Genomic DNA, 13,065 nt, shown 5'->3' on the forward strand with positions numbered 1-13,065 from the left:
TAAAAGCAGACAACAATATTGCTGAATTCCAAGCAACTATAATCGAATATGGTCTGGGGAGGAATTAGACTTCTGATCTTGTATGTGCAGGTCCTTGCCTTTGCCAAGACTGTACAGGAACATTTTCCTGTTCTTATATTGTCATCCTGTGAGCTAGCAAAGACTCTGAGAGATTAAAATGTTGGAATAAATAGGTCTGAGTTTCTGAGAACTGTTATGAAACTTTTAATAAATGAAAATACCTGGAAAGTTATATGGTTGAACTTTTGTTATTTGATAGAAAATATCTTCAAGGAATTCTGGCTTCCAAAAAGATAACATTTTAAAGAAAAACTGATGGCAGTTACTACAGACAGATACAACTGTTTTGACCTTACATCTCCCATATTTGATATACCACACTAAACCACTTGCATCCTACTTAGGAGTTTCAAATAGAAAACTATTTTCCTCATAATATTTGTCACTCAGCTTCTGTGTATCCCTACCAGCCAAGAAGATTTTGCTGAGTTTAAGTTTCTGAAGTCCGCATTATGAAAACCACAGGTTTATCGAATGTCCATTTTTAGGTTACTAGCCTGTCCACCTTGAAATATTCCTGAGCTATGGGAAGCCATTAAAGATTTTAAACAGAGATGTGACATCGTCAACTTTGCTGTGGTGAGGATTGGAGAGAGCAAGGCTGGAAGTAGAAAGGTATGTTAGGAGGATATACCAGTGACACAATTTACAGATCATGATAGTTTAAGGCAGAATAGTTTAAGGCAGATGTGTGGAGAGACAGATTTAACAGGTATTTAGAAATTAGAATTGGTAGGAGGTCACGACCAATTGAACATCGCGTGGGTGAGGAAGAGGAATAAATCAATGAAATACCTAGGTTTCTGATTTTGGAAACTGGGTGAATGAGGGTGCCAATAACTGAAAGAATGGAAATGAGCTTGCTTCAGGGATGGGACAAAGATGATTTACTCAGATTTGTGCATTTTGCACTGGCTAATGGGACTCGTAAATCTAGGTACAAGTAGGAAGGGAGATATCTGGTTTAAAGTTATGGTAAGTACCATTATCATGGCCCCAGTGATCTCCATCTCTTGGTATTCAGGCTTTCTGTAATACTCTATCCTTGAGTAATTTGCTTCTGACCAATAGAATGTGGGAACATTGAGGATATCTCACGGAATATCTCTTCCATGATTAGGTTACAAAGATTTTGAATCCTACCTTGTTAGTACACTCCCTCTATTGCTATCATAGCTTGCACACTTAGGTGAACAAGCTCTCATATTGGAGAGGCCCATATGGCAAGGCACTGAGGGTAGCCTCTGGGCAGCAGCCAGCAAGAAACTGAGGCCTTTAATCCAAGAATCTGCAAGGAACTGAATACTGCCTACAATTTCTGGGTGAGCCTTCCCCAGGTGAACCTTCAGATGAGACTGAAGACCATAGGCTGACACCTTGACTGCAGCCTTGTGAGAGGCCCATGAAGCACAGAATCCAGTGAAACTGCACCTGGATTCCAGACCCACATCAATTATAAGATAACAAGTTTGTGTTAGTTTAAACCACTGGGTCTTTGGGTATTGTGTTATGCCACAATTAGATAACTAATACATGAGCTCTGGAGATGGAGGCTAGATTTGGGATTCACCAGCACATAGATAATATATACTGACTGTGAAAAAGCTCAACTTGAGATAATATATAGTGATGGGGAAAGAGGATTGTATAGAAACTGGAGGAATAGTAAAATTAGGGAATGGGTGGGGGACCAGGAGTCTGAAAAGGGAACTGCAAAGAAATAGAGATCTGAAAGCTGGGAGGTGCAAGGTTAAGGAAGGCATGACCAAATATCAAATGCTGAGGAAAAGACTGAAAACTGCTTTAAGTAACAAGGTGTTTTTTTGCTTACCTTGATGTGAACAACTTCAATGAAGTGACCTGGTGGAAGGCAGATTTCATGACATTAAGGAGAAAACACAAAGAGAGAAGGTAAAAAAAAAAGCTTCCTTGAAGAAGCTTAGCTGTTGAAAGAAGGAAAAAATAATGTGATATTTGCTGTAGGATGAAAAGTTGGTGGCTTTTTATGAGGGGAGAGAGACCTGAGCATATTTTTATGATGAGGGCTTCTTGGCTGTGCAAATTTTGATTACATTTTCTGTTATATATAACATAGCTGTTATAACAAAACCAATAAAGGAAATAACTTTATCCATTCATAACCCTCCTTTTGAAGGTGCTTACACGTCCATTTGCTTTTTATGTAACAAAACACGGTATCATTTTTCTATATATCATAACATAAACATTTCTTAATGTTGTTATATTGGAGGCACAGTTATTTTTACTACTGTATAATATATTGTTAAGCTTGTGTACTGTAAATGACATATTTCCTATTTCTTGGACCACTAGGTTGTTTCCAACTTCTTATAACTGTAAATAATGCTGTCATTAATTGTGCAAAGTTGCTACAAAACAAAAACAGAGAGGCTCCTCCTAAGAGGTGTTTTCTGGATGATTGCCAAAGCCAGCACTCTTCATGCTGAAGGACTCTGAGCTGAATTCAGTAAAAATTTATGCAAAAATTGCAGGAGCCATTTCTTTTTTAATTTATTTTTTATTATCCCAAACTTTAAAATCCCAACAGGCAGGCAGTTCAAATATATAGAAAGAAATCCTTGAGTGCCCAGATTGACTTTAAACTTTCTGTGAACCCAGATGTGTTCTGTGAACCCATCCTGCATTGATACCTTTTCTACCAACATCCTGAGGTACACGTGGAATACAGCAGAGAAGGCCTCAGTCATCTTTCTTCTTTAATTAATTAATTAATTTTATACTGGAAAGAAGTTACTGTCCTTAATACCTTCCTTGCCATATCACTCCAAGTAAAATAATCCACCCTCCCTTGGAGGGCTGGACGCACTGCCAGAAGATACCTTCCATTTGAGCTTAGAGTTATTGTTGCAAATCTGCTAAATATTAGGTTTGCCAAATCCTTCCTGAGAATAGCTATCACATTTCTGGTGAGACACTTGTTGAAAGAAAAGTTTTCCCTGCTTTTGCAGTGGTCAGCTGAAATGCAACATGTTTAAGATAGAGTGTGTCATTCCTTTCTCACCGTTCCTCTCCTGACTTAACCTCTATCTCTGAGACCACCCTTCATTTATTCATCCTGGTTTAAGATGAAGGCATCTCTCAGGGCTTGAGCAAGTATAATATTTACCTACAAAATGACAAAGAAGAATAAAACGGACCACGGCCTGAAAAATGAACACACCACGAGGAGAAACACAGGAAGGACATCTTGAGGGAGGAAGTATAGAGCAGTTAAGAGCTGTGGTTCTACAACGTAGAGACCTGGGTTCAAATCCCAAGTAAATGCTCTTTGTAAGCAAAAATACTACAACCTCTCTTCTTTTTATCCTTATCTCGATCAAATGTTTGGTGGGTTGAGATGGTGTGTTCATCTTCTATGGCAGAATTTTCTCACTCACGTGGGCCTCCAATTATGATCCTACCTTCCCATTTGCTGCCCTCCTCCTTTTTTGAAATAAGAATTCATCCAATTTCGGATCCATCAATGAGCCCCATTCTTATTGTAACTTAAGACTATATATTTAACAAGTTCCTATTGGAACTTATCACTGGGTTCCTGTTGGGTTGGGCTAGTACACAATGGGCTCAGCCTGTTGTCTTGAAACTGAGGGGCAGTGCTCTTACCTTGTCTCACAACTTCAATGTGCCCCCACAACTTCAATGTGCCCCCACTCCCTGGGCCTTCCCTGCCTTTTACTACTCCTTTTGATTCTTCAAAGTTCAGCTCAAGTTCTGGAAGCTTCTGAGATACCCTCAGAATTCTCTCCCTCCTCCGAAGCCCATCACATTCATTTGGTGGTGGGGAAGAAAGCATAAAGGAGTTGGCATGTCGTAGTGCAGACTTTCTCCACCTTGGCAGTGTTGACATTTGGCACTGGATAATTCTTCATTGTGGAGTGCGTCTCCTCCCCCAGTGTGACAACCCAAATGTCTACAAACATTGCCGGATGTCCCATGAGGGACAAAAAATCACTTCTGGTTCAGACCCGCTGTTGAAGCCTGATCCTCATGCATCAGGTAATGTGCTAGGCTCTGTGCAGACTTTATTCATGGCCACATCCTATTTTTTTTTACCTTTTTCTTCTTTTTGCTTCAGTTTGCTCACTTATTTCTAACTTATTTTGTACTGCACCTTTACCATTGTAAACCTTTTTTTTACAAGGCAGGTAATATATAATCACTCACAGCTTCTTTGAAACTTTTTTTTTTTCTTAAGGGTGAGGGAGCAGCAAGGAATGCTTAAATTCAGAGGTCACCCTCAGATGCTCAAAATCCATAGACAGACCTCGGCCACCACTCGCCTCCCAACACGGGCACCCCGCTCTGGCCGTGTCCGTGTCTCCAGCCCTGGCTTTGGCCACGCTGCCCTTGGCATCACCTTTTAACAAGTGAACACTGAAGACTAGAGATCTATGTTCAGACTATGTTTAGACTAAGGTCTAAATAACAAACCCTGGAGGATCAAAACTATCTGAGTTCATGATATCTTCAGCGCTGTTTTGTTTACTTTCTCTCCATAGACCCATCCTTGTTACTCCACTGAATTTTAGTCTACAGAACTGGGATTGTGTCTCTTGGGAATACTGTGCATTTCTTATGGTGGCATAGGAATAGTTATCTACAGGGAAAACAGGCTTTTCTTTTAGCTCTCCAGAAACCCCAAAAATGAGAGAATGGGGGGTATAAAAATCTGATACTAAAAGTATTCATTTTCTATCATTTATCTTATACTTCACTTGAAACTATTCAATACTTTTGAAGCTGCAGAAAATACATTACAAGAAAAAAACAAATCATCTCAATAATTACTTTAATGCACAGCCCTAGCTTCCTGGCATTCCCCTCATTTCCCCAGGGGAAGGCTATTTCTCCAAGTTATTTCTTTTCAATTGATTTGCTAGGATTTCAATCTCTTTAGACCTTTTGTATTAGAGGAAGAAACAAGTCTGCTTTTTTTCCCCTCAACTTGGGGGGTTTGGAGTTTATCACAGTCTTTCCTTATTTAACTACCTATAGAATTGAATTTGAATTCTATAAATTGCCTTTTAGGACCAAAAGTTCAAAATCAAAGTGTATCAACATCACATCCTCAAAATCGGAGAAGGAGAGGTTAAGTTTCTTACTTCTGCTAGCTCCTCAAAGGCATGTGGGGAAAAGGGATCTTGATAAATGGACTTCTGAAAGGAGAAATGAAGACACCAACAAAGGCACGTGTTGCATGTTCTGTCCAAGGGCTAGTTTATCTCCTGCAATTTTGGTTTGCTGTCATCAAGAGGACATTGTGCAGGGCAGCCCTAATGTCTGCTGAGGATTCAATTATTTTACAGTCCAGGCGATTTTAGGCAAATCCACTTTGAATCAGAACTACAATTCAATGAAGTCAGTATTTTACAGCTAATGAAATTAAGACCTAATGGCTAACTAATGCACAACCAACGTACAATTTCCAGTCCATGCATTTCCCATCAGAGCTGAAGAATTTGTTATGTCTAAAGCTCTCCTGTCTTGGTCAGGAAGTCTCTACTTAACTTTAGGCCAAAAATAAATCTTTATTACAGTTAAGAAATATAAATATTAACATCACTATATTTAGAGGAAAACTGTTAGATTAAACCTCCGAAACCAGAGCACTTGCCATCAAGAGTTCAGAATAGGATTTCTGAGAACTGGAAAGGATCTTAGAAATGATTTTACAGTATGAGGTCAGGTTGTCTCATAACATTTATATTTCTTTCTCCATTTTTCTTAATTGGGAGGCAGCAGGTACAGTAGAAAGTTCTTGACGCACTGGGGTCTAGATTTATCTTTATTAGCCAGAACCCCAGGCATGTTATTTCACCTCACTGAACCCATTTTTATTTTAATGACAGAGGTGGACTAGATGACCTTCCAGCTCTATTGTTATGTGAATCTGCTATGCTTATCCTGATAGGAAAATCCTGATTAGGAAAATCAAATTGTTACAACGTTAGCTTAACCTTTAGTTTTTGGGGTTTTTTTTGCTTCAAAGTTACTTGCTGTCAGCTGGGTCTTGATTTTCATCTCTGCTGTAGCAATCTAAACCTGATCGCCTCTCACACTTATTCTTTCCACACAGGCAGCAGCAGAGGCAATGATGTGGTGCGGGTTGTAAAAACTTCTGGACCAGAAAATCAAAATCAACTCCCTAATTCATAACGTTTTCGAAGATTTTTCTCCGTGGGTTTCTTTGCGCCATGTTCCTCTGTCGTTTTTTACTCCCTTTAAAAAAAATTTCCGAAGCCCCTCCTGTATCCTTTCAGAGTAGAGCTTGTTTATTAATAGAATACACGTGAGCTGCTTCCTCATAGCAAAAGATTACAATTTGAATTGGGAAAAAGATGACTTGAACAGTAACTAATATTTATATACCCTTACTACGTCCCAAGCACTGGTGTACCGACTTTCCATATATGAAGGCGTTTAATCCTTCAGAGCTCTGTGAAGTGGATACACATATCCCTTACTATCCAAATCTATTCGGTTCCTGAGGTCAGTGTTTAGAAGTCAGAGTTCAGTGAGCAAGTTTGAATGGCCAGGGAAACTTCATTATCTGAATTTACGTTAGTTTACCCACTTGGGATGGGGTAAGTCCTGACCTTAAACCAAATAAATGTCATTCAAAAGTGTAAACCCTTTTGGTTCCTTTATTATAATAGCAAGAGTTTAGGGAGAGTTCAGACCGTGATAGATATTTATCCCATTATCCCCAGTTTACAGATGAGGAAATAGAAGCACTGGTAGGTTAAGTAAACTGCCCAAGTTCTCATGGCTCGTGTTGCAGAGCAAGCAATCTTACCCAGGCACTAAGGCACCAGGGTCAGGACGATGCTTGTGCTAGATGGCCCAGCTAAACTTATTTTTTGCTTTGTGGCCAATGGTGTCATCCACGCACATCACTACTGTAGCTTTTCTGGGCACGTGTTTGGGGAGGTTAGCCAGAGTTCCCAACCCATTTTTTTCCAGAGCTCATTTGCTCAACAGACTTTGATGATATGTTCTGTTAGCACCAATACAAACAAGTTTCAGACAATGAAACTTGCTTTTTGTATAGCTTAACAGTTTAATTACATGGCTTAAGGAACCATGATTTAGTCAACGTCTTGAATGAATTCCACCACTGGGGATGAAATGGTGATCTTTCTCTTGTAGAGCAATAGGAAAAGCAGACCTCCCACAGCAGAAAATGCAAGTTGAAGGGCAGTGTAACTTGAGCTCTCTGGGCAATCCTGCGTGCACCTCTGAAAACTTAGGCCCTTTTCAAACCATTGCTTGTCCTCAACTAATCATGCTTGTGAGACCTGCTTCCCATTGCCAGTTAAGTTCACAACTATAGTCCTTAGTCCTTCAATATTTCCTAGATTATTTAAAGAATGATACGAGCAACGATTTTCCTTCAGAGCTCAGCCAGGGCCCCCGTGAAATTGTGCAAAAGCATGGGTGCTCTTCACCTTCAGGATGTGCTCTCACATGTGTCAACTGACTGCTGTCCAAGTAAACACCAGAGGATGAGCTCACACTTAATGGGTTAAAGAAAATCTTAGCTATTAAGCTGACAGGTAGTATATCTTTATAAATTTTAGTGAAAAATAAATTCCTGCTTAATTTCAAAGTCTATTTACACTTTCATGTAGCAACAAGGCTAGGCATAAATTAGGATTATAATTATTACATTCCACCAGTAACAGTAACAAGGAAAATATACCTCCTTGGAGGCCTTCCAGATAATAAGAACTCTGGCTATGCCTGCCATTCAGAGTGTCTGCTTCTTTGTCATCATGTGGTAAAAAGGTCAAAGGTATGCGGCCATGTACCAGGAGGCCCAAGAAGCCACACTTTAAATACGAGGCAAACTCCTCGAATAACCCTTCAGTTTAAGAAGAGTAAAAATGTCATTGTAGGGCTTCCCTGGTGGCACAGTGGTTGAGAGTCCGCCTGCTGATGCAGGGGACACGGGTTCGTGCCCCGGTCCAGGAAGATCCCACATGCCGCGGAGCGGCTGGGCCCGTGAGCCATAGCTGCTGAGCCTGCACGTCCGGAGCCTGTGCTCTGCAATGGGAGAGGCCACAACAGTTGAGAGGCCCACGTACCGCAAAAAAAAAAAGAAAAAAAAAGAAAAAAGTCATTGTAGTGAATTGCAATACAAAAAGTACATGAGGTTTAAGACAAAACTGAGACTTCACATGTCAATGTGAAATTTCCAACTATGCATCTAGTATCCCTGGTGATTTGGGGTACTCTGGTGGAAAGCACAGAGATTCAGTGTCTAAGTCACTCAAGGAGAACCAGACTTAGAAAATCTAGGTTCTAATCTAGACTCATCATTTACCAGCTGTGTGACCTTGGATGAGTCACTTGCCCTCTGTATAAGCCTCAGTGTCTTTTTCTGGTTAAGAGGAAGTTACACTGAACCATCTTCAAGGTCCCTTTCAGCTCTAAAAGCCTTCTAGTTCTTGTTTATGGTTTAGAGCTCTAATTTTGCCTAATCTATTATTTCTAATGGATCCTATCTGTTTACTCAGTGTGGAGATTTCATATCACTGTGAAATATCCCTTGGAGATCCCAAAGATCTGACCAAATATAAACTGCTAATATTCCACGAATTAGGCTATTACTGCTCAGCCAATGAAGGCTAACCAATACTTCCAAATGCAAGATACACCATAAGAAGGTTTAACCAATAACCAGACTCTTATCAAAACTCCTGTATCTCTTCTTTATAATCTCTGTCTCATCAAATCTCCAGAAGATAACTTCAGGGTTCACTAGACATTAACTGAGTATACCCCCTATTGTAAACGTTCATAATTTTGTTGTTTTTAGTTGAAATACCCTGATTTTCCTTTTTAAAGCATTTACATAAGTGAGAGAAGTAAATACAACTGAAGGAGTCAAGATTAAAAATTCTCTTAAGCACATACATAAATTTCATAATACATATCACCTGAATATTTACAAAAACTTTTAAAATTTAATAATCATTGCCATATTTTCTCACGATCTATACAATTAAAAAATAAGCCTGTGCATTCACACAGACTTTTAAAAATACAGCATCTGTTTGAATCACAAATGATTAGCAAAATCCATTACTTCATAGTTTACCATCATCCATAAAAACCTCATTTCACTGAATATTTAGGAAAAAGCAGGCTGGTGTTCAATGGGAAAGTATATTACGGTCAAGGGCAGTTTTAATTTTAAAGGCACAAATCTTCATAGGGATCTATTTGTAACCTTTTGACATTGCAGTAGCAATACGGTAAAAGTCTCTAGTCTGTGAATAAGTCAGTTTCCTTTCATGACTGACGGTGATCAGTCTGAAACGCTGGGAGGTACACCCTACAATTTAGGAATTGGTGTGGCCGCCAGTGCTATGCTTTCAATTGCACACTCATCGGTTCCTCTGCGGATCCGGAAGTAACCACCCTCACCCCAGCCAGGGCCCCAGCTGTTTTTAACAATCCAGTAATCCAGTCCAGAGGCCAAGTCAGTGCCATAGCCCACCAGCAGGACAGCATGATTGGTCAGCTCAAAGGGGTTGAAAGGGTCTCTCAGACCAGTGTGGTGGTAGATCCCCTTGTGGTAGTGGAAGAAGTCATCGTAGACTTCAAACGCAACTGCCATGGGCCCATGATGGACCAGCTCAAGCTTCATCAGGGCTTCATTGCAGCCCCCATAGAAACCTCCCACATAGTGGTACTCGGAGGAGTAGTAACGGAAGCAGTCCTCTTTCAGTTTGCATGGAGAATCTGTGCCTGTGTAGGGGAAGCAGGCCTCTTCCACCAGCCCAAAATCTTGGGCATACTTTCCTGCGATGAGGTATGGGAAGCCACCTTCACAGCCTGAGGATGAAGAACACACAGTTATTATTACCCTCTATTAGAAAGGGGTACAAAACAAACTGTCCCATTTCATATTTTTTCTTTTCTACGCCATTAATTATTCTTTATGTCACCCCTAGAAGTTGTTTCTTAGCTTAAATACCACTTCATGCATCCATCCATCAGCCATCTATTTGACACCTCATATGGAAGGTAGCTTCGTGGTTAAGTGGGAGGCTCTGAAGCCTGACTACATAGGCTCAATCCAAAACTGGGTTAAGAATTGATACTTTCTCTGTACCTCTGTTTACTTATCTGTAAAATATAGATAGCAATAGCACCTTCCTTGTAGGATTAAATGAATTACTTCATGTAAAAGCAATAAAAGTTCGCTATTATTGTCATTATTAAATAGCCAGACACTTCCTCAAGGAAGTCTTCTCTGACCGCCTCTTGCAGAAAAGTCTAAATTAGGTCCCCATATCCTTCCTCCAGTCCTGGCCCTATTACAGGCATATCTCAGAGACACTGCAGGTTCAGTTCCAGACTACCACAATAAAGCAAATATCACAATAAAGTCACACAAACGTTTTGGTTTCCTAGTGCATATAAAAGTTATGTTTACAATCTACTGTAGTCTATTAAGTGTGCATTTTGTTTAAAAAACAGTACACACACCTTAATTTTAAAATGCTTTATTGCTAAAAAAAAAAAAACCGCTAACCATCACCAGAGCATTCAATGAGTTATAATCGTTTTGCTGGCAGAGGGTTGGAAATATATCAAGAATTACCAAAATGTGATAAAGAGACATGAAGTGAGCAAATCCTGTTGCAAAAATGGCACTGACAGACCTGCTCGATGCAGGGTTGCCACGAACCTTCAATTTGTAAAAAACAAAAAACCATGCTGTATCTGAGAAGCACAATAAAATGAGGTATGCCTGTATACACATCCAGAACCCTTTTTCTTCATTGTTCTTATAATTATTTAATTTCTATTTTCCTCATGTAACTGTAAGCTTCATGAGGGTAAGGACTCTCTTGATACTTCAGAGTCTCCAGGGCCCAAAAGTCACAATGTCAGAGTTTAATAAGTATTTCAGAAAGAAGGAAAGGCTCACTGACAATCATTCACCAGCAGTTTCACTGGTGGACTGAGAAAGTCTCTAGTAGCCAAACCTGGGGTTGACAGCAGAAAACTTTAAAATGAGAATGTTTCTCCCTGAATCAACGGCAGCCGGGCTTTCTACACACCTTACATATAGCCTGTTCTAGAAGCCTACGTACACAATTTTTAAATCCTTCTGGAGAGAAACCAGTTTTGTATGATTTCAATAAGAATTAGGTTTCAGAATGAGACCTTATTTGGGACTGAGATTCATGCTTAGAAGCTGAGTGGCCATCAAAATACTATAGAACAACTTCATGTCTGTTCCTTGTCTATAAATAGGGTAACAGCTACTCTTTCAGGGTTTGAGCACTGTTGGGTAATGCATGTAAGAGGCTCCTAAGAGCCAGTGCTTACTCAAAATATAGCAATTATTGACATGTTGCTGGATGGTACAGTGAATTCCATGAGAAACCACTCAATAAGTGATACGGCCAGAAGTTGCACCCAGGATTGTTTTTTTTTCTGAATTTTTGAATTTTATGTTATTTATTTTTGTATACAGCAGGTTCTTATTAGTCATCAGTTTTATACACATCAGTGTATACATGCCAATCCCAATCGCCCAATTCATCACACCACCACCCCCACCTCCCCCACCACTTTCCCACCTTGGTGTCCATAAGTTTGTTCTCTACATCTGTGTCTCAATTTCTGCCCTGCAAACCAGTTCATCTGTACCATTTTTCTAGGTTCCAAATATATACATTAATACACGATATTTGTTTTTCTCTTTCTGACTTCACTCTGTATGACAGTCTCTAGATCCACCCACGTCTCAACAAATGACCCAATTTCGTTCCTTTTTATGGCTGAGTAATATTCCATTGTATATATGTACCACATCTGCTTTATCCATTCGTCTGTCAATGGGCATTTAGGTTGCTTCCATGACCTGGCTATTGTAAATAGTGCTGCAAAGAACATTGGGGTGCATGTATCTTTTTGAATTATGGCTTTCTCTGGGTATATGCCCGGTAGTGGGATTGCTGGGTCATATGGTAGTTCTATTTTTAGTTTTTTAAGGAACCTCCATACTGTTCTCCATAGTGGCTGTATCAATTTACATTCCCACCAACAGTGCAAGAGGGTTCCCTTTTCTCCACACCCTCTCCAGCATTTGTTGTTTGTAGATTTTCTGATGATGCCCATTCTAACTGGTGTGAGGTGATACATCATTGTGGTTTTGATTTGCATTTCTCTAATAATTAGTGATGTTGAGCAGCTTTTCATGTGCCTCTTGGCCATCTGTATGTCTTCTTCGGAGAAATGTCTATTTAGGTCTTCTGCCCATTTTTTGACTGGGTTATTTAGTTTTTTAACATTCAGCTGCATGAGCTGTTTATATATTTTAGAGATTAATCCTTTGTCCGTTGATTCATTTGCAAATATTTTCGCCCATTCTGAGGATTATCTTTTCGTCTTGTTTATGGTTTCCTTTGCTGTGCAAAAGCTTTTAAGTTTCATTAGGTCCCATTTGTTGATGTTTGTTTTTATTTCTATTACTCTAGGAGGTGGATCAAAACAGATCTTGCTGTGATGTATGTCAAAGAGTGTTCTTCCTATGTTTTCCTCTAAGAGTTTTATAGTGTCCAGTCTTACATTTAGGTCTCTAATCCATTTTGACTTTACTTTTGTGTATGGTGTTAGGGAGTGTTCTAATTTCATTCTTTTACACGTAGCTGTCCACTTTTCCCAGCACCACTTATTGAAGAGACTGTCTTTTCTCCATTGTATAGCCTTGCCTCCTTTGTCATAGCTTAATTGACCATAAGTGCGTGGGTTTATCTCTGGGCTTTCTGTCTTGTTCCATTGATCTATATTTCTATTTTGTGGCAGTACCATATTGTCTTGATTACTGTAGCTTTTTGTATAGTCTGAAGTCAGGGAGCCTGATTCCTCCAGCTCTGCTTTTTTCCCTCAAGACTGCTTTGGGTATTCAGGGTCTTT

General features: G+C 39.7%; 2 protein-coding genes across 3 annotated transcripts in view; one reads left to right on the forward strand and one right to left on the reverse strand.

The window, feature by feature from the left end:
- Positions 1 to 13,065, forward strand: part of LOC132526222 (RAC-gamma serine/threonine-protein kinase-like) — a 61,874-nt gene that overhangs the window by 34,793 nt on the left and 14,016 nt on the right. The window lies entirely within an intron of this gene.
- The window catches only part of CTSC (cathepsin C), a 40,558-nt gene continuing 36,506 nt past the window's right edge, over positions 9,014 to 13,065 (reverse strand). The window contains exon 7 of the mRNA XM_060160194.1: positions 9,014 to 9,966. Coding sequence (XP_060016177.1) covers positions 9,464 to 9,966 — 503 coding nt within the window. The 3' untranslated portion in view covers positions 9,014 to 9,463. The remainder of the gene's footprint in view (positions 9,967 to 13,065) is intronic.

This window comes from Lagenorhynchus albirostris, chromosome 9 (assembly GCF_949774975.1).
Source record: "Lagenorhynchus albirostris chromosome 9, mLagAlb1.1, whole genome shotgun sequence".
NCBI lineage: Eukaryota > Metazoa > Chordata > Mammalia > Artiodactyla > Delphinidae > Lagenorhynchus > Lagenorhynchus albirostris.